This window comes from Pristis pectinata, chromosome 12, assembly GCF_009764475.1.
Source record: "Pristis pectinata isolate sPriPec2 chromosome 12, sPriPec2.1.pri, whole genome shotgun sequence".
Classification (NCBI taxonomy): Eukaryota; Metazoa; Chordata; class Chondrichthyes; order Rhinopristiformes; family Pristidae; genus Pristis; species Pristis pectinata.
Window position 1 is genome coordinate 44,123,605 of NC_067416.1, and position 21,891 is coordinate 44,145,495.

A 21,891-nucleotide genomic window follows, 5' to 3' on the forward strand; every position below is an offset into this window, starting at 1 on the left:
TACAGGGTACTGGTGAGGCCACATCTGGAGTACTGCATGCAGTTCTGATCTCCTGACTTGAGGAAAGATATACTGGCTTTGGAGATGGTGCAGAGGAGGTCGACCAGATTGATTCCAGAGATAAGGAGGTTAGCCAATGAGGAGAGATTGAGTCATCTGGGACTATGCTCACTGGAATTCAGAAGAATGAGAGGGGATCCTATAGAAACATACAAAATTATGAAAGGGATAGGTAAGGTAGAGGCAGGAATGTTGTTTCCACAAGAACTAGGGGACATAGCCTCAAGAGTCAGGGAAGTAGATTTAGGACAGAGATGAGGAGAAACTGCTTTTCCCAGAGAGTAGTGAATCTGTGGAATTCTCTGCCCAGGGAAGCAGTGGAGGCTACCTCATCAAGTATATTTAAGACATATTTAAGATTTTTGAATAGTAGGGGAATTAAGGGTCATGGGAGAAAGGCAGGTAGATGGATCTGAGTCCACAGACAAATCAGCCATGATCTTATTGAATGGCAGAGCAGGCTCAATGGACCAGATAGCCTATTCCTGCTGCTATTTCTTATGTTTTTATGTTCTTATTAATAAAAAAGGTACAATATCTTTGATGGATTTATATGAAAGACTTCCCAGCAGGAGATAAAGGAGAAAATCAGAGGTGTAAGAGGAAGAGGGTTACATTAGTGGGGGATTTCTACTTTCCCAGTATTGACTGGGATTGTCGTAGAGTGAAAGGATAAAATGAGATGGCATTTTTAAAGTACATCTAGGAGAGCACTTGTGCTGAAACATAGATAGTCATACCAGGGATGGGGAAGTGCCACACTGGGAAAGCACTTTGGGGATAGTGGCCATTACCATAGAACCATAGAACATTACAGCACAGAAAACCGGCCATTCGGCCCTTCTAGTCTGTGCCGAAACTTTATTCTGCTAGTCCCATTTACCTGCACCCAGTCCATAACCCTCCAGACTTCTCCCATCCAGATATCTATCCAATTTATTCTTAAAATTTGAGTGAGCCTGCATTTACTACATCAGATGGCAGCCCATTCCCCACTCCTACTGCCCATTAAGTGAAGAAGTTCCCCCAAACCTTTCCCCTTTCACCTCTTGTACTTATCTCTCCTAATCTAGGTGGAAAGAGCCTACTCGCATTAACTCTGTCTATACCCCTCATAATTTTATAAACCTCTGTCAAATCTCCCCTCATTCTTCTATGCTCCAAGGAATAAAGTCCTAACTTGTTCAACCTTTCCCTGTAGCTCAACTCCTGAAGACCCAGCAACATTCCAGTAAATCTTCTCTGCACTCTTTCAATCTTACTGATATCCTTCCTATAGTTAGGTGACCAGAACTACACACAATACTCCAAACTGGCCTCACCAATGTCTTATACAACCTCACCATAACATCCCAACTCCTATACTCAATACTTTGATTTATGAATGCCAGGATGCCAAAAGCCTTTTTTTACAACTCTGTCTACCTGTGATGCCACTTTCAGGGAATAATGTATCTGAACTCTCAGATCCCTTTGTTCTTCTGCACTCCTCAGTGCCCTACAATTTACTGTGTATGTCCTACCTTAGAACCATAGAACAATACAGCAAAATATAGGCCCTTCAGCCCACCATGTTGTGCCGCCCTTCAAACCACACCTAAGACTATCTAACCCCTTCCTCCCACATATCCCTCTATCTTAAATTCTTCCATATGCTTATCTAACAATCTCTTGAACTTGTCCAATGTATCAGCCTCCACCACTACCCCAGGCAGCGCATTCCATGCACCAACCACTTTCTGGGTGAAAAACCTCCCTCTGACATCTCCCTTGAACTCCCCACCCATTACCTTAAAGCCATGTCCTCTTGTTTTGAGCATTGGTGCCCTGGGAAAGAGGTGCTGCCTGTCTCTATCTATTCCTCTCAATATCTTGTATACCTCTATCTTGTCTCCCCTCATCCTCCTCCTCTCCAATGAGAACAGCCCTAGCTCCTTCAGTCTCTCCTCATAATCCATACTCTCTAATCCAGGCAGCATCCTGGTGAATCTCCTCTGCACCTTTTCCAAAGCCTCCACATCCTTCCTATAATGAGGCGACCAGAACTGGACACAGTACTCTAAGTGTGGTCGAACCAGTGTTTTGTAGAGCTGCATCACCACTTTGCGGCTCTTAAGCTCGACCCCATGACTTATGAAAGCTAACATTCCATAAGCTTTCTTAACTACCCTATCTACCTGTGAGGCGACTTTCAATGATCTGTGGATATGAACCCCCAGATCCCTCTGCTCCTCCACACTGCCCAGAATCCTGCCAGTTACCTTGTACTCCGCCTTGGAGTTTGTCCTTCCAAAGTGTACTACCTCACACTTCTCTGGATTGAACTCCATCTGCCACTTCTCAGCCCAGCTCTGAATCCTATCAATATCCATCTGCAAGATTTGACAGCCCTCCACACTATCCACAACACCACCAATCTTCGTGTCATCTGCAAACTTGCTAACCGAGCCTTCCACCCCCTGATTTAAGTCATTAATAAATATCACAAAAAGTAGAGGTCCCAGAACTGATCCCTGTGGGACACCACAAGTCACAGCCCTCCAATCCGAATGTACTTCCTCCACCACAACCATCTGCTTTCTACAGGCAAGCCAATTTTGAATCCAGACAGCCAAGCCTCCTTGGATCCCTTGCCCTCTGACATTCTGAAGAAGCCTACCATGCGGAACCTTATCAAACGCCTTACTAAAATCCATGTAGACTACATCCACTGTACTACCCTCATTAATCTTCCTGGTCACCTCCTCAAAGAACCCTATCAGGCTTGTGAGGCAAGATCTTCCCTTCACAAAGTCATGCTGGCTGTCCCTAATCAGTCCATGATTCCCTAAATGCTCATAGATCCTATCTCTTAGAATTCTTTCTAACAGCTTACCCACCACAGACGTAAGGCTCACCGACCTGTAATTCCCTAGACTATCCCTACTACCTTTCTTGAATAAGGGGACAACATTCGCCACCCTTCAATCCTCCGGTACCATCCCCGTGGCCAACAAGGACTCAAAGATCCTAACCAACGGTTCAGCAATCTCCTCCCTTGCCTCACGAAGCAGCCTGGGGAATATTCCATCAGGTCCCGGGGACTTATCTGTCCTAATATTTTCTAACAACTACAACACATCCTCTTTCTTAATATCTACATACTCTAGAACATTACCCTCATCAACACTGTCCTCAGCATCATCAAGACCCCTCTCCTTGATGAATACTGAAGAGAAGTATTCATTGAGAACCTCACCAACTTCCACAGCTTCAAGGTACATCCTCCAACCTTTGTCTTTAATCGGACCCACCTTTATCCTAGCCATCCTTCTGCTCTTCACGTACGAGAAAAAAGCCTTGGGATTCTCCTTAACCCAACTCGCCAAAGCCTTTTCATGTTCCCTTCTCGCTTACCTCAGCCCTTTAAGGTCTTTCCTTGCTACTCTATATTCCTCATGGGCCCTGTCCGATCCTTGCTGCTTACACCTTATGTATGCTGCCTTCTTCTTCCTAACTAGTTGTTCCACCTCTCTCGTCACCCACTGTTCCTTCACCCCACCATTCCTTCTCTGCCTCACCGGGACAAATTTATCCCTAACATCCTGCAAAAGATCCCTGAACATTGACCATAGTACATTTTCCTTTAAAAATGTCATACCAATTTACACTCCCAAGTTCTCGCCTTATAGCCTCATAATTTGCCTTTCCCCAATTAAATATCTTCCTGTCCTCTTTGGTCCTATCCCTGTCCCCCAAATGCTCACCCTCCAATATATCTGTCACCTGTCCCGGTTCATTACCTAAAACTAGATCTAATATGGCATTCCCTCTAGTCGGCCTGTCAACATACTGTGTCAGGAATCCGTCCTGGACACACTTAACAAACTCTGCCCTGTCTAAACCCTTGGCACTAAGTAAGTGCCAATCAATATTTGGAAAGTTGAAGTCTCCCATTATAATAACACTGTTATTTTTGCATCTTTCCAAAAACTGCCTCCCAATCTGCTCTTCAGTATCCCTACTGCTACCAGGGGGCCCATAGAATACTCCCAGGAGGGTAACTGCCCCTTCCTTGTTCCTAACTTCCACCCATATTGACTTTAGAGAGGATCCTTCTACATTATCTACCCTTTCTGCAGCTGTAACAGCGTCCCTGACCAGTATTGCCACCCCTCCTCCTCTTCTCCCCTGCCCCCCATCCCTTTTAAAACACTGAAAACCAGGAATATTCAATATCCATTCCTGCCCTGATGTCAGTCATGTCTCTGTAATAGCCACAATATCATAGTCCCATGTACTTATCCAAGCTCTCAGTTCATCTCCCTTATTCCTGATGCTTCTGGCATTTAAGTAAATGCAATTTAGCCCATCCACCTTACTACTTTTATAGCCTGTACTCCACTTCTCTTTCCTCAAAGCCTCTCTACCTGTCAGATCTGACTTTTCCCCATCCCCTTCTTCCTCTGACCTACTCCTCCGGTTCCCTTCCCCCTCACAATCTAGTTTAAACCCTCCTGAACCACCCTAGCAAACCTGGCTGCAAGGATATTGGCCCCCCTCAGGTTCAGGTGTAACCCGTCCTCTCTGTACAGGTCCCACCTTCCCCAGAAGAGATCCCAATGATCCAAAAATCTAAAACCCTCCCTCCTGCACCAACTTCTCAGCCACTCCTCCTATTCCTACCTTCACTATCGCGTGGCACTGGCAGCAATCCCGAGATTGCTACCCTCGGTCCTGTCCTTCAGCCTTATGCCTAGCTCGCTAAACTCACTTTTCAGGACCTCATCCCTCTTCCCACCCATGTCGTTGGTACCAACATGAACCACGACTTCTGGCTGTTCTTCCTCCCGCTCTAGAAGCCCGTGGACCCGATCAGTGACATACCGGACCCTGGCACCTGGGAGGCAACATACCATCCGTGATTCATGCTCACTGCCACAGAACCTCCTATCCGTTTCCCTGACTATTGAGTCCCCTATCACTACTGCCTTCCTCTTCTCCTCCCTTCCCTTCCGAGCAGCAGGACCGGTCCCAGTGCCATAGACCTGGCTACTGCTGCTAGGCCCCGGCAGGTCATCTCCCTCAACAGCCTCCAAAGCTAAAAACCTGTTACTGAGGGGAACAGCCTCCGGGGTCCTCTGCTCTATCTGCCTGTTCATTTCCTTTTTCCTTTTCCCTCCCCTGACAGTCACTATTCTATCTACTTCCTGGACTCCAGTAGTACCTGCTCTAAGGGGGGGGGGGTGACCGTCGCCTTATGTACAGTATCTACAAAACTCTCCCCCTCCCTGATGCTGCGCAGTGTTTGAAGCTGCAACTCCAGCTCATCGATTGTGAGCCGAAGTTCCTCCAGCCTCAAGCACTTACTGCTGATGTGGCCATCGTGGACCGCAACAAGGTCCACGGCCTCCCACATCAAGCAGTTGCAGCATACCACCATGTCCTCCATCAGAACTAATTCTTTTTCCCCTAGTTTTTCTACTTAAAAATTTATAATGGAAAACAGGTAAACCTTACCTTTACCTACCTACCAGCTACTCACCTGCCTTGCCCTTTTACGCCGAATCCTCTTGAGCCAAAGCCCGACCACTCTGCTCCCTCTCACTCAGCTGTCCGCTACAACGCTGCCTGCTGGATATGTCTGTTTTCTTTTTAAACTGCCCGCGCCTTACCTGCCAATGTCACGCGCCTGCGCAGTCCAGCCCTCACTATTCCCGATTTAAAACTTATAAAACAACTTAAAAAAAACCTTACATTCTAACCCTTATAATAAAAACCCTATTTAAAAAAAAAGAAAAAACTTATCTGCTCTGAAGTCCTGACGTCTTCCTTGATTTGTCCTTCCAAAATGCAACACCTCACACTTGTCTGCATTAAATTCCATCAGCCATTTTCTGGCCCATTTTTCCAGTTGGTTCAGATCCCTTTGAAAGCTTTGAAAGCCTTCCTCGCTGTCCGCTACACCTCCAGTCTTAGTGTCATCAGCAAACTTGCTGATCCAATTTACCAACTTATCATGTAGATCATTGATATAGACAACAAACAACAATAGCTCCAGCACAGATCCCTGAGGCACACCACTAATCACAGGCCTCCAGTCTGAAAACAATCATCCACTACCACTCTGTCTTCTCCCACACAGCCAATTTCGAATCCAGTTTACAACCTTTCTATTGACACCTAGTGTCTGAACCTTCTGAACTAACCTCCCATGTGGGACATTGTCAAAGGCCTTACTAAAGTCCATGTATACAACATCCACAGCCTTTCCTTCATCTACTTTCTTGGTAACCTACTCGAAAAACTCTACAAGATTTGTTAAACATGATCTACCATGCACAAAGCCATGCTGACTATCCTTAATCAGCCCATGGCAGTCCAAATACTTGTATATCCGATCTCTCAGAACACCTTCCAATAATTTACCTACTACTGATGTCAGGCTCACTGGCCTGGTTTACTTTTAGAGCCTCTTTTAAACAACGGAATAACATGAGCTACCCTCCAGTCCTCTGGCACCACACCCTTGACTAAGGACATTTTAAATATATCTGCCAGGGCCCCTGCAATTTCTACACTAATATCTCTCAAGGTCCGAGGAAATATCCTGTCAAGCCTGGGGAATTTATCTACCTTTATTCACTGTAAGGCAGCAAGCATCTCCTCCTCTTTAATCTCTATATGTTCCATGACACTAGTGCTCGTTTCCCTTCCTTCCATTTACACTATGCCAGTTTCCTGAGTAAATACTGATGCAAAAAACTGTTTAAGATCTCCCCCATCTCCTGAGGCTCCCACACATAGACGACCACTCTGATCTTCTAGGGAACCAATTTTTTCTATTACTATCCTTTTACTTTTAATATACCTGTAGAAACCCTTCGGGTTTACCTTCACATTATCTGCCAAAGCAAGCTCATGTCTTCTTTTGCCTTCCTGATTTCCTTTTTTTTTAGCATTTTCTTACATTTTCTATACTCTTCAAGTACCTCATTTGTTCCTAGTTGCCTATACCTGCTGTACACCTCTCTCTTTTTCTTAACCAGATCACCAATATCCCTTGAAAACCAAGGTTTCTTGTGCTTGTTAACTTTGCCTTTAATCCTGGCAGGAACTTGCAAACTCTGCACTCTCAAAATTTCACCTATGAAGGCCTTCCACTTACTGAACACATCCTTGCCAGAAAACAATTTATCCCAATCCACTCTTCCTAGATCCTTTCTCATTTCCACAAAATTGGCCTTTCTCCAATGCAGAACCTCAACCTGAGGACCAGACGTATCCTTATCCATAATTAACTTAAAACTAATGACATTATTGTCACTGGACCCAAAATGCTCATCTACACATACTTCTGCTACCTGACCTGCCTGGTTCCCTAATAGGAGATCAAGTACTGCATTCTCTCTCGTCAGTACCTCTATATATTGATTTAGAAAACTTTCCTGAACACATTTGACAAATTCCAAGCCAGTGTGGGAGTCCCAGTCAATATGTGGCAAGTTAAAATCCCCTACTATTACAACTTTCTGTTTCTTACATCGGTCTGCTATCTCCCTACAGATTTGTTCCTCCAATTCTCTTTGACTATTGGGTGGTCTATAATACAACCCTATTAGTGTGGTCACACCTTTCCTGTTCCTCAGCTCCACCCATATGGCCTCTGTCGACGAGACCTCTGGGCTGCCCTGTCTACACACAGCTGTGGTATTTTCCCTGACCAGTAATGCCACTCCTCCCCCTTTCATCTCTCCCCCTCTATCACGTCTGAAACAACGGAACCCTGGAACATTAAGCTGCCAGTCCTGACCCTCCTGCAACCATGTCTCACTAATAGCAATAATGTCGTAATCCCACATGCCAATCCACGCTGTAAACTCATCTGCCTTACCTACAATACTCCTTGCATTGATATAGATGCACCTGAGAACATTTCTATCACGTACAAACCATTGATTTCTGTCTATACCTGCAGTCCTCATATGACCTTTTTCCACCTCCACCTCACTATCTGCTCTAACACTCTGGTTCCACTAACCCTGCAAATCTAGTTTAAACCCCCCAGAGCAGCATTAGCAAACCTACCTGCAAGTCCCCTTCCAGTTCAGGTACAAACCATCCCGTTGGAACAGGTCCCACCTTGGAACAAAGCCTAATTGTCCAGAAATCCTCCTGCACCATCTCCTTAGCCACGTATTTAGCTGCATTATCCTTTTTCTAGCCTCACTAGCACATGGCATGGGTAGCAATCCTGAGGTTGCAACCTTGTAGGTCCTGTCCTTCAACTTTGCACCTAATTCTCTAAACTCTCTTTGCAGGACCTCCTCCTCCTTCCTATCCATGTCATTGGTCCCTACATGGACCACAACATCTGGCTGCTCACCCTCCCTCCTGAGAATGTCAAGAACTCGATCTGAGATATCGCAGAACCTGGAACCAGGGAGGCAACAGACCATCCGGGATTCTCGATCTCTCCCACAGAACCTCTTATCTGTCCCCATAACTATTGAATCCCATATTACTCCTGCTCTCCTCTTTTCCCTCCTTTCTTTCTGAGCTGAAGGTCCCGTCTTGGTGCCAGAGATGCAACCACTACAACTTGTCCCTGGTAGGTCATCCCCACTAGCAGTATCCAAAACGGTATACTTCTTTACCCCTTCCCTTTCCTGATAGTCACCCAGCTACCTGCCTCATGACTTTTAGGGGTGACTATCTCCCTGAAACTCCTGTCTACTTCTGCCTCTGCCTCACAAATGATCCGAAGTTCATCCAGCTCCTGCTCCAGTTCAATAACTTGGTTTGTCAGGAGCTGCTGCTGGATGCACCTTTTACAGGTGTAGTCATCAGGGACAAGTGTGCTGTCCCTGACTTCCCACATACTGCATACGGAGCACACGACTAACTGCTGCCTTCATTACCTATTCCTAAGTTAATTAAATTAATTGAAGGAACTTACCTGGCCTTACGTCACTGGGAGCAAGCTCGTCCTCAGCCTCTGCTTGGCGAAGCCTCTCGAGCCTCAAAGCTCGACTCCTACCCTGAGCCACTCGCAGACTGGCCGCTCCTCACTGGCCGCTTCTCTACAGTTACCCCTCCTTATATTTGTCCCTGCCAATTATCTCAAGTATTCAATCCCTCTAATCAACCAATTAACACTCAGCCCCTACCTGTTAGAGACACGCTGCTCCAACATCTCCCGGCTGATCCTGTAAGGTAAAAGCCTGCGGAAAAACACAGCCTTTTGAATACTCAACCCCTACCTGTTAGAGACATGCTGCTCCAACGGTTCTTGGGCCAATCCTATAAGGGAATAACCAGGTAAGTTTCAAAGTTGTCATGGAAAGTGACGAGGATAGTTAGGAAATTTAGTGTCTGAATTTGAGGGGTTGGGGGTGGCCAGGCAAGGCCAATTTCAATGTCATTGGACAGGGACTGGCAAACACAGACTGGGAACAACTACTTGCAGATAAATCTACATTCAGAAAATGGGAGTCTGTTGATAAAGAACTGGTGAGAATTCAGAGCCAATGTTCCCATCGTCGTGGTTTCCATGCCATTGGAATCAGTTGGTTGATTTGTGAAGTATGCAACGTCAAGTACATGTTAAACAGACACACATGTGCTTTTTGTAGTGCAACATCAAGTACATGTTAAACAGACACACATCCCAAGTACACTAACGTTGTTTAACAACCTCTAGTGTGGCAAATGTTCAAAGATTTTTTAAAGTCCTAATACAACATATCCAGAGGTTCCCCTCATATATTCTGCTGGGTATTGCAATCCTATTATGGTTTTCTAAGTGTCAAGCATTCACTTCCTCTATAGGAGATTGTGACATTTTCCCTGTTACTAATATCAGGCCAACTTCTAATCCAATTTCTCCTTGCCTCCTAGTTTAAATAATGGATTTAAAATACCCACCTTCCAATCTGTGGGAACCATTCTAGGATCTGTGGAATTTTGGAAGATGACAACCAGTGCTTCTCTTAAAACCTTGGGATACAGGTCATCAAGTCCTGGGGATCCATCAGCTATCAGTCCCATTGATTCCTTCAACTTTTATTTATTATTGGTTATTTAATTTACTTGAGACCTGTTATTCTCCATTATTTGTCTTATCTGTGTTCTCTCCCATAGAGTCATAGAGTCATACAGCATGGAAACAGGCCCTTTGGCCCAACTCATCCATGCCGACTATGTTGCGCAGTGAGCTAGTCCCATCTGTCTGCGTTTGGCCCATAGCCCTCAAAACCTCTCCTATCCATGTACTTATCTAGATGGCTTTTAAATATTGCTAATGTGCCCGCCTCAACCACCATTTATGGCAGTTCATTCCAAATATGCACCACCCTTTGCATGAAGAAGCTGCCCCCGATGCCCCTTTAAAAACTCTCACTTCTGATCTTAAATCTGTGCCCTCTTGTTTTTAGCAGCCCCTCCCTGGGAAAAAAAACTATATGATTTCATGCTGTCTATGCCCCTCAGGATCTTATATACCTCCATCACATCACCCATCAATTTCCTAAATTCCAGGGAATAAAGTCCTAGTCTATGCAATCTCTGCTTGTAACTAAGACCCCAAGTCCAGGCAACATCCTTTTCTGCACTCTTTCTCGTTTAATAACATCTTTCCTATAACATGACCTAAACTGTACACAATTCTCCAAATGCAGCCTTACCAACATCTTATATAATTGCAATATAACTTCCCAACTCCTATACTCAATGCCTTGACCGATGCAGGCCAGCATGCCAAATGCTTTCTTCACCACCCTGCCTGCCTGAGATGCCACTTTCAGTGAACTATGAACTTGAACTCTGAGGGTCCTCTGTTCCATAACACTCTCCAGGGCCCTACCATTCACTATACAAGTCCTACTCTGGTTTGATCACCCAAAATGCAATACCTTACATTTATCTGGATTGAAAGCCATTTGCCAATCCTCAGCCCACATACCTAGACACAGGCCTCCAGTCTGAGAAACAAACCTCGGCAATCACCCTCTGCTTCCTACCACTGAGCGAATTATGAATCCAATCTGCTATCTCTCCCAGGATCCCATGTGAACTAACCTTCCAGACTAGCCTGTCATGAGGGACCTTGTCAAAGGCCTTGCCAAAGTCCATATAGACAACACCCACCGCCCTACCCTCATCTACCCTCTTTGTTACCTTCTCAAAGAACTCAAAGAGATTTGTCAGACATGATTTCCCATGCACAAAGCCGTGCTGACTGTCCTGGATCAGACCCTGTCTCTCCATATGTTGGTAGATCCTGTCCCTCAGAATTCCCTCCAGCAATTTACCCACCACCAATGTCAGACTCAGTGGCCTGTAGATTCCGGGCTTGTTTTTGCTACCTTTTTTAAACAATGCAACCACATTAGCCACTCTGCAGTCCTCTGCAACCTCACCTGTTGCCAGAGATGAAACAGAAATCTCTGCAAGGGCCTCCACAATTTCTTCTCCAGCTTCCCACAAGGTCTGAGAGTGCACCAGATCAGGTCCTGGGGATCTATCCACCTTAATGCACTTTATGGCCTCCAATATTTCCTCCCTGCTAATTTGTGTGTGGTCCAAGACACCACCATTCATTTCCCTCAGTTCCTTAGCTTCTATTGTTTTCTCCAGAGGAAAAACTGAAGACAAATGTTCATTGAAAATCTCACCCATTTCCTTTGGTTTCACACACAGTCATGCTTTTCTTTAAGGTGACCTATTCTCTCCCAAGCCACCTTTTTACTCTTAGTATACTTACAGAATCTCCTGGGATTTTGCCTCACCTTGCCTGCTAGATCCTTCGCATATCCTCCTTTTGCCCTCCTAACTTCTCTCTTAAGAGCACTCCTACACTTCTTGAAGTCATCAAGAGATTCACTAGTTCCCAATTGCTTCTGTGCAGTGTATGCCTCCCTCTTTTTCTTAAGCAGAGCCTCAATATCTCTCGTCAAGAGGGTTCCCGAAACTGGCCAGCTTTGCCTTCCACCCTAACAGGAATATGCAGGCCCTGAACTCTTGACATTACACTTGGTAAACGCTCCTTTCCCTGCAAACAATCTCACCCAATCAACCTCTGCAAGATCCTGCCTAATGGCTCCAAAATTTGCTCTGCCCCAGTTCAGACCCTAATCCATGAACCAGTCATATCCTTCTCCATAACTATTTTAAACTAATAGAATTATGGTCATTGGACCCAAAGTGCTCGGCAACAGACACCACGTGCCCTACCTCATTCCCTAGGAGGTCCAGTGTTGCACCCTCTCCAGTAGGTCCCTCTATATATTGATCAAAGAAACTTTCTTAGACACATCTCACAAATTCCACTCTGTCCAAGCTTCTCACACAGTGGTTGGCCCAGTCAATATTAGGGAAGTTAAAATCTCCCATTATAATACCAACCTATTATGTTTACAACCAGCTGCAATCGCTCTACATATCTGCTCCCCACTGTCTATTGGGAGGCCTATAATTCAATCAGAGTGACTATGCCCTTTTTGTTTCTAAGTTCTACCCATGTGGCCTCACTGGATGATCCCCTATGATGACATACACAAAATATTTTAGTTTCTCTGCCATTCCCCTTATTTCTCAGTAAAATCTCTCCCACTTCAGTCTGCAAAACACCCACATTAACTATTCTTTTCCCTTTTACAGTCATTTTATATTTCTTGCTGAATTACCTATGTGTTATAGAACACAGGAAAAGGCCCTTCAGCCCATGATGTGGTGCCAAACTAATTAAACTATTAATTAAATGTCTAACTAAACTAATCCCTTCTGCCTGCATAATGTCCATATCCCTCCATTCTCTGCACATTCACTTGTCTGTCTGAGAGCCCCTTAAACCCCTCTATAGTACTTGCCTCCACTACCACCCCAGCAGCACATTCCAGGCACCCATTACTTGCTGTGTAAAAAAACTTGCCCTGCACAGCTCCTTTGAACTTACTCCCTCTCACCTATAGTTTGACCCTGGGAAAAAGATACCAGTTGTCTACTCTATGTACTCTGTCCACTCATAATCTTATAAACTTCTAACACTCCAGATGCAGCCTAACCAGAGTTTTATAAAGCTGCAACATAACTCCCCAACTCTTGAACTCAGTGCCTCGACTAATAAAGGTGCCATATGCCTTCTTTACCACCCTATCAACCTGTGCAATCACATTCAGGGAGCTATAGTCTTGGACCCCAAGATCCCTCTGTACATCAACATTGTTAATGGTCCTGCCATTAACAGTGTACTGCCCCTTTATATTTGATCTCCCAAAGTACACCACCTCACATTTGGCCAACTTAAATGCCATCTGCCATTTCTCCACCCATTTCTCTCGTTAAATCTTTTAGCAATCTTCTACGCATTCCATATCACCACCGTGAGAGGGATATGGGCTGAACACAGGAAATTGGGACTAGATGTGTGGGCACCATGGTCAGCATGGACTCGTTGGGCCAAAGGGCCTGTATCCGTGCTGTATTGCTCTATGACTCTATAACCACCAATCTTTGTAACATCAGCTACTCGCCAGTCCTCCAGGACCTCGCCTGTGACTAGAGAGAACACGAAGATCTTGGTCAAGGCCCCAGCGATCTCATCTCTTGCCTCTTTCAATAACCTGGGGATTATCAGGCCCTGGGGACTTTTCATTCTTCAGTAGGCCCAACACTAGCTCTTTTGTTATCTCAAAATGCCCGAGCATATTAGCACATTTCACACTGGTCTCACTGTATTTCTCCTTGGTAAGCATCGATGCAAAGTACTCATTTAGGACCTTGCCCACATCCTCCATCTCTATGCACATGCTCCGTCCTTTACACTTGAGTGGTCCTACCCATTCCCTAGTTACCTTTTTGCTCTTGATGTATGTACAGAATGCCTTAGGATTCTCTTTAATCCCATGCCACGGACTTTGCATGGACTGTCCTGGCTCTCCTAATTCCCTTTTTGAGTTCTTTTCCAGTTTCTTTATAATCCTGAAAGGCTCTGTTTGATTTTAGCTTAATAAACCTTACATATATGCTTCCTTTATCTTCTTGGCTAAATTCACCACCTCTCTGACATCCAAAGTTCCCTTTCCATCTTTGTCCTTACTTCTTACTGGAACGTACCTGTCCAGTAGTCTATGCAGTTGGTCCTTAAACATCCTCCACATGTCAGATGTGGACTTGCCCAAAAACAACTGTTCCCAATTAACTCTACCTAGTTCCTGCCAACACTCTTGTAATTTTCCCTGCTCCAATTTAAGACTCTCTGGCAAGGTCCATATTTATCTTTATCTTCTGTCACCTTATATCTTGTGGTCACTGTTCCTGCAATGTTCTCCCACTGGCCAGTCACCTGGCCAGGTTCACTTCCCAAAACCAGGTCCAGTATGGCTCCTCATCTCATGGGACTATCTGAATAGTGATTTAAGAAACCCTCCAGAATCTACCTAACAAATTCTGCCCTGTCCAAACCTCTTGCTCTCAGGAGGTCCCATTCTATTTTAGGGAAGTTGAAGTCACCCACGACAACAACCCTGTTGGTTTTATACCTTTCCCTAATCTGTTCCTCAATGTCCTGGTGGCTTTGGGGGAGGGTCTGTAGCATAATCCCTTCAGAGTGATTGCGTCTTTCCTATTTTTGATTTCTACCCATATCGACTCATTGGATGAACCCTCCATTATGTCCCCTCTGACTGCAGCTGTGATATTGCTCCTGAGGGAGTGCAACTCTCCCTCTCCTTTTACCTCCCTTTCTATCTTTTCTAAAACATCAAAACCCTGGAACATTAAGCATCCAGTCTTGTCCCTCTCTCAACGAAATCTCTGTAATGGCCACAACATCATATGTCTATGTACTGATCCATGTTTGAAGCTCATCACCATTACCCCTAATATTCATAGCAGCAAGATTCATAGCACTTCAATCCATCCGTTCCATCAGGTCTATTACTTTGCTCCTGCCTGTTCGTCCTTACAGACTTGCTGGTCATGACATCTACCTTCCTCTCAATCCCTCCACTTTCTGACCTGTTGCTCTAGTTCCCATCACACTGCCAAACTAGTTTAAACCCTCTCGAGTAGCACAAGTGAACTTCCCGGCCAGGATATTGGTTCCCTTCCAGTTAAAGTGCAACCCATCCTTCTTGTACAGGTCGCCCCTGCCCCAGAAGAGGTTCCAATGATCCAAGAACTGAAACCCTGCACCAGTTCCTCAGCCACTCATTCATCTGTTCTATCAGCCTGTTCTTGCCCTGACCAGCACGTGGTACTGAGAATAATCCAGAAATTACTACCTTTGAGGTTCTGCTTTTCAGGCTCTTTCCCAACTCCCTAAACTCACTGAACAGGACCTCTTCTGCCTTTCTACCTGTGTCAATGGTGCCAATGTGCACTGGGACCTCTGGCTGCTCACCCTCCCCCTTGAGAATGTTCTGCAGCTGCTCTGAGACATCCTTGATTCTGGCACCCAGGAGGCAACACAGCATCCTGGCATCTCTTCTGCAGCCACAGCATCTCCTGTTCGTCCCCTTAGCTATTCAGTCTCCTGTGACTATTGTTCTGCCTGACTTTATCCTTCCTTGCTGATCCTCAGAGCTGGCCACAGTGCCACTGACCACGTATTCTACTTTCCATTTCCTTATCAATTCTTCTGAAATGTCAGATTTTCCTGTCCTCGTATGTTGGCAGCATTACAGTATGAACCTTTTCCTTTGATCCAAAACCTCTGACCTCACTAGCCACTTTTCCTATTGGTTTCTGTATCTTTATTTGTTATAAACCATGTATTAATTCTTTAAATGTCAACCATTTCTTGTTCACTGTCGTACCTTCCCAATCTAGCATAGCTTCCCAATTTTTTATGTCTCACACCTTCATAGTTTGCTTGATTAGTTTCAGATTGAACTTAATCACTTTCAATCCAATATAAAATTTAACACATTTACAGCAATTAACCCCTTTTGATTGGACTGGTTCTAAAATAGATAGTTCCCACATCATACTGATCCAAAAAACTCTCTCATTTACTTTGCATGAAGTTATCTGCATCTGATTATTGCTAACTTGCTTTGACTGGTTGGTGTGCAATGTCCCCTACTACTCTTACCATGTACACCTTAATTTTCTGATTTGTACCATGCCCAAGATTAGAATTGTTTGGGTGTCCAGACACAGCTTGCCAACATTTTCTAACCAACTTAATTATTTTCCAGCTTCAGATCCTTTATCATCAGTGGTACTCCTTCTCTGTTCCATTTTTCCTATCTTTTCCAAATGTATCCTGGAATATTGAATTCCCAACCTGGGTTACTTTGCAATCATACCTCTGTAATGGCTATTAGATCACGTCTATTTATACCTATTTGTGCTACTTATGCTGCAAAAAACACTGCTTGCATTAGAAGAACTTCAATTTTGTATTTTAAACATTTCTCCACACTCTGGTTTCAGCTGGAGATATTCCAGTTTGCAAAACATCATGTTCAACATAGAATGGTCCCATTGGTTGGAAAGGGTAGAGAAAAGATTCACAAGGATGCTACCAGAACTGGAGTGTTTAAGTTATAAAGAGAGACCAGAGCAAAGGAGGCTGAAGGATGACCTTATAGTGGTATATAAAATCATGAGTAGTTACAGACAAGGTGAATGGTCACAGTCCTTTACCCATGGTAAGGAAGTCTAAAGCAAGAAGGCATAGGTTTTAGGTGAGTGGGGCAAGATTTAAAGGGGACCTCTGGGGCAACTTTTTCCACAAGCAAGGTACAGTATATGTGGAATGAGGTGACAGAGGAAGCGGTGGTGTTGTGTACAATTACAATCTTTAAAAAGTGCATGGCTTTTGTACAGGAGCAAAGCTTTAGAAGGATATGGGCCAAATGCAGTCAAATGGGACTAGCTCAGGTAGGCAACTTGGTCAACATGGACAAGTTGGGCCGAAGGGCCTGTTTTCCTGCTGTGTATCTCTGTGACTCTTTCTATACCAATCTCTTCCACATAAATACCAGCCCAACGTAACCCAATAGGAATTGCAGGCATGCAAGTAACTGCAATCCTGCATCAAACCTTATTTAAACACAATTCAAAATACTGTAAAAGAGAAATAGGCTCCACATAATAATAGACAGTGAGCCTAACTCAACACAGCTCCTATTTCATCCCACTCTCTGACTCCTCATACCCAAACTCCCCCTTCATCCATATCCTCCAAACGCTCATCTCAAATCTCACCCCAAATGAAAGTTGTTCATCATCATTGAAAAATTACAGTTTATTTGATATATAGTCAAATAATAAACTCCAGCTCAATTATAGCAGTAATTAATATCAGCAGAAATAAACTTAAACAACATATTCAAAGACCAATGTGCAGGAATGAACAGTTTTTTTTTGTTTGAATATTAAACACAGTGCTCCAGCAGATAACTTTATCTACAAGTTATTTAATTCAGTGCTGTAGCTACTGAGAAGCTATGTTGAAGACCACAGGAAGCACTAAAGACATGTGGTACAAGCGTAGGATGTCTTAAGACCGAACAGACATTTTCTGTCATGTTGCCTGGTAGCAAAAAAAAACCAAGTGAAGATGATTCCCCACTCTACTAACCTGCTGCCTGACACAATTTCATACATTTCCTTTCTTTAATTGTAAAGATCAGACTACTTACACTCATGCTGAATTGCCATTAACCCATTGTTTACTGGGGCCTGAAAGGATTTACACTCACCCATCCGTAGCCTGCAATCCAGTCCTGTTACCTCTTTCCTAATTTCACTTATGCTTGGCTTTGTCATGAATCTACAAAGCAACATCTATTAAAGGGCCTTTGAAAATCGTTAATGATTGTCACATCTACTGCATTTCCTTTATTCAATTATGTTGGTGAACCATCACCTTCCCTCTTGTGATCCATGCTAACATTTAATAATATTTTTGGTTTTAAGATGTTTTTCTGTTCTGATACAAACCATTCCTACAGTCACACATGAATATTTCATTTGTCAGACAGACATTTCATTTGATAGTAACTAAGCCACAGATCAGCTCAGTCTGTTTCTTTAACTGGACTCATCTCCATTTCTGTGTAAAGGGGGTTCCTGTAGAAAAATTTGAGGGACAACATTTGGAGGTACTTGACAGCACCATTCCTATTCTCTGTTTTACCGATGGATTCTGGAGTTTGCCACTGTGTGTAACATCGTCAGCAAGATGTAATCAGCACTTTCTGAATTGGAATGTTAATAAGTGGAACTTTTCTGCAAAATGTTACAATTTTATTGGAAAATAACTTGTTGTAAATTAGAATAAAAGTAAACAATCACCAAGTAGATTTTAAAAGGATACCACATCTCTGACATCTGAAACAAATGTCAATTGTAACATGTTCAGCCTTGGATGGAATTAACTGCTGCTATAACAGCAGAATCCAAACCCTAAGTTATTCATGAACTCGCTGGTGTCTCATGAGGTGAGATGAACGGGTGAATGCCTTGCCACAAACAGAACATGTGTACGGCTTCTCCCCAGTGTGAACCCGCTGATGTGTCAGCAGGTTGGATGAGTGAGTAAATCCTTTCCCACACACGGAGCAGGTAAATGGCCTCTCTCCATTGTGAACCCGCTGGTGTATCAGCAAGGTGGATGAATGCGTGAATCCCTTCCCACACACAGAGCAGGTGAATGGTCTCTCACCAGTGTGAACTCGCAGGTGTTTCAGCAGATGGGATGAATTCGTGAATCCCTTCCCACACATGGAACAAGTGAATGGTCTCTCACCAGTGTGAACTCCTCGCTGGTGTGTCAGCAGAGTAGTTGACTGACTGAAACCCTTTGCACAAACAGAACAAGTGAAGGGTTTCTCCCCGGTGTGAACTCGCTGGTGTTGGATAAGGTTGGAAGAACACCGGAACCCCTTCCCACATTGACTGCAACTGAAGGGCTTCTCATCAGTGTGGACCCGCTGGTGTGTTTGGAGGGTGCATGACTGTGTGAATCCCTTCCCACACACAGAGCAAGTAAATGGCCTCTCCCCAGTATGAGTGCGCCGGTGAGCATCCAGTAAGGATGGATAATTGAATCCCTTCCCACAGTCCCCACATTTATATGGTTTCTCCGTGGTGAGGATGTCCTTGTGTTCCTCCAGGTTGGTTGAAGTCTCGTCCACACACAGAACACTTTCTCCACACTTTGAATGGTGCAACAGTTTTTCAAGCTTTATAACTGGTTAAAGCTTTTTCCATAGTCTGTGTAGTGGTACTCCCTCATTCAGCAGGGTCTAGGCCTTGATGCTTTTCTAGTCACTCTGATGTTTGAAATCTTTTTCCACTGACAAACATATCCCCTTCTTCACTGAAAATAACGATTATATTCATTTTCTGATAAGTTGAGTGAATCTACTTGATCCTAACATGACGTTTGGCTTGAACTTCCCTGTTGGCAATTCCTCCCCTTCTAACACCTGGAGAAAGGGACTTGCAGAAATCAGCATTATAAGTACAGGATACAAATTCATAAGCAACATATTTTCATCATTTTTTGCTTTAAATCTGCAAATCTCAAAGTGAAAAGCAAAAAAAATGATACTGGAAATCTCAAATTAAAATGAAAATGTTGGAAATAGCTGGTTAGCAATATCTGTAGAGAGTGAAAAACAAAGTAACATTTCAGGTCAATTGCTTCTTATTAAAACTGATCAAACTTCAGTCCTAGTGAAAGGATGTCAACCCGAAACAATTCTCTGGCAAAGGCAACTCAGTTCATGGCATATCTACCACACAGCAGCACAGCTCCTGTTGACAAATTCTTTTTGATAATTAACACTGTCTAGAAACCTGAAAAGTCAAGTGTCAGCGATCCTATAATGAAGACCATTTTGTGTGTGCAGGTAAAATTTTGACCTCAGCTGTGAAGCCGTTTATGCTAAATTGCTGAAAGACAAATGAACCTATATTAAAAAATTGCTTCAAAACAAAAGATCTAGTACACAGGAAGCTCTGCACTATAAAGAGAAACAGCTGCTTACTTGTAAATAATATCATAATTCACGCGTTACTGATGTGATAATTGATAGTTATTTTTGTTTTTAATGTTTTGATGTTGGATGGAAGGTTGTGTGTTTCATTTCTGTGTTTTCCAACAATTTAATTTATTGCAGACAGGGGTTCATTCAGGAATTCTTTCCCATTTTCCATTCCATGGAAACAATGGAAAAATGATGACCCAGAAACCATTTTACTAACCCTTTCATACAGAGGTATTGACAGGATTGGATGCAAATTGTTGATCTGGTTAAAAATAGTTTTAGTAGCAGCAAAGAGTTGTGATAAATGGCAGTTAATCTAACTGGCAGGACGTGACCAGTGGGATCTTGCAATAATGGTTGTATTGAGACTGCAACTATTTGTCACTTTTATGGACATCTTTGGGCATGAGAACCACGAATCCAAGTTTGCTGACCTCACAAGGAAAATTGACATTGAAAGCAGTGTTGCTGGAAGCGTTAAAATTACAAAAGAGATATTAATAACTTAAGCGAATGGAAAATAAACTAAAGTCCTTGGATTTCAATGCAAAGTGAAGTCTGTCAGGACCTAAAAACTGAGAGAAGAATGAAATCAGTCAAAGGGAGGCAAGACACCCGGTGTGCGCTGTCAATCAAATCACCGCAGCCAATCACCGCCTCCCCCTCTCAGAAACCCAGATCCACTCTGCCCCGTCACCAAGATGGCTGCGCATGCGCCCTACTTCTCACCGTTCGTCAGGCGATGGCAGATCAGCTTCCCGGGAAAACGAACATGTCAAACGGCTCTCCAGCGCGGGGATAACGGGCTCTTATTCAGGGCTTGGTACCAACATCGCGTCGGTGAAACTTCCCAGTCCACCGGGGGTGCAACTCCTGCCCGGCGTCCACAGTCTCCCAGCAAATCACGACCTGAGTGATCTGCTCGGACCACAACCTCCACTTAATATCCTCGGAGCGCAGTTCATTCCTGCGCAGGCGCAGCATTGGCAGTCTGCAGTCATATTGCAGTCATGTTAAATTAACTTCTAAATAATGAAAATGGAAAATTGCAGATGCTGCAAATCTGAAATAAAAACAGAAAATGCTGGAATACTCAGACAGCAGCTGGATCTTCGAACGTGGCACGTTCACTCTTCTTTCCACAGATGCTGCCTGACTTGCTGAATGTCTAGCATTTTCTGTTTTTATTTCATTTATATATAATTTTACATTTCAGTCTTTAACAGATGCTGGATTTTTGGGAAGCCAAGGAGATAAATCCATGAACAGTAGTTTGTCTAGGAATGGGCTTGGAATCCAAATCCACAGAAAATTCAGGGCTGCTTTCCACAACAAAATCTATCAAAAATTGTGTTATAAAATGAGTGGTATTTCTCATATTTATTTTGTAAAGAGAAACAAGGTTTTGCATACTGAAGAATGGCGTAATTATTGCTTAAACTTACTGAGTAATAAAAATGCAGCTGGATTTGGAATTTCACCAAGGCAATGTTTTCCTTTGAATAAAATGAACTGTGAAACGAAGGAAAGGTCGGAGACACAGGAGGCTGCAGATACTGGAATCTGGAGCAACAAACAACCTGCTGGAGGAACTCAGCAGGTTGAAGCAGCATCTGTGGGAGGAAAGGAATTGTCAACGTTACAGGTCGAAACCCTGCATCAGATGTGGTATATGTGGACTTTAGCAAGGCTTTTTACAGTGTCCAGCATGGTGGACTGGTGTAGAAACTTAGGGTGCATAGGATCCAAGGTATTTTGGCAAACTGGATCCAAAATTGGCGTGGTGGTAGGAGGCTGGGGATAGTGGTGGAGGATTGCTTTTCTAACTGGAAGTCTGTAACCA

General features: G+C 43.8%; 1 protein-coding gene across 1 annotated transcript; it reads right to left on the reverse strand.

Moving 5' to 3' along the window:
* Nucleotides 1-17,335: 17,335 nt before the first annotated feature.
* Nucleotides 17,336-20,761, reverse strand: LOC127576957 (zinc finger protein 239-like). Its single transcript, XM_052027787.1, has 2 exons — nt 20,746-20,761; nt 17,336-19,246 (listed from the first exon to the last, which is right to left on the reverse strand). Exons 1-2 carry the CDS (start codon nt 20,759-20,761, stop codon nt 18,465-18,467), a joined length of 798 nt encoding a protein of 265 aa, XP_051883747.1. The 3' UTR covers nt 17,336-18,464.
* Between the last annotated feature and the right edge of the window lie 1,130 nt (nt 20,762-21,891).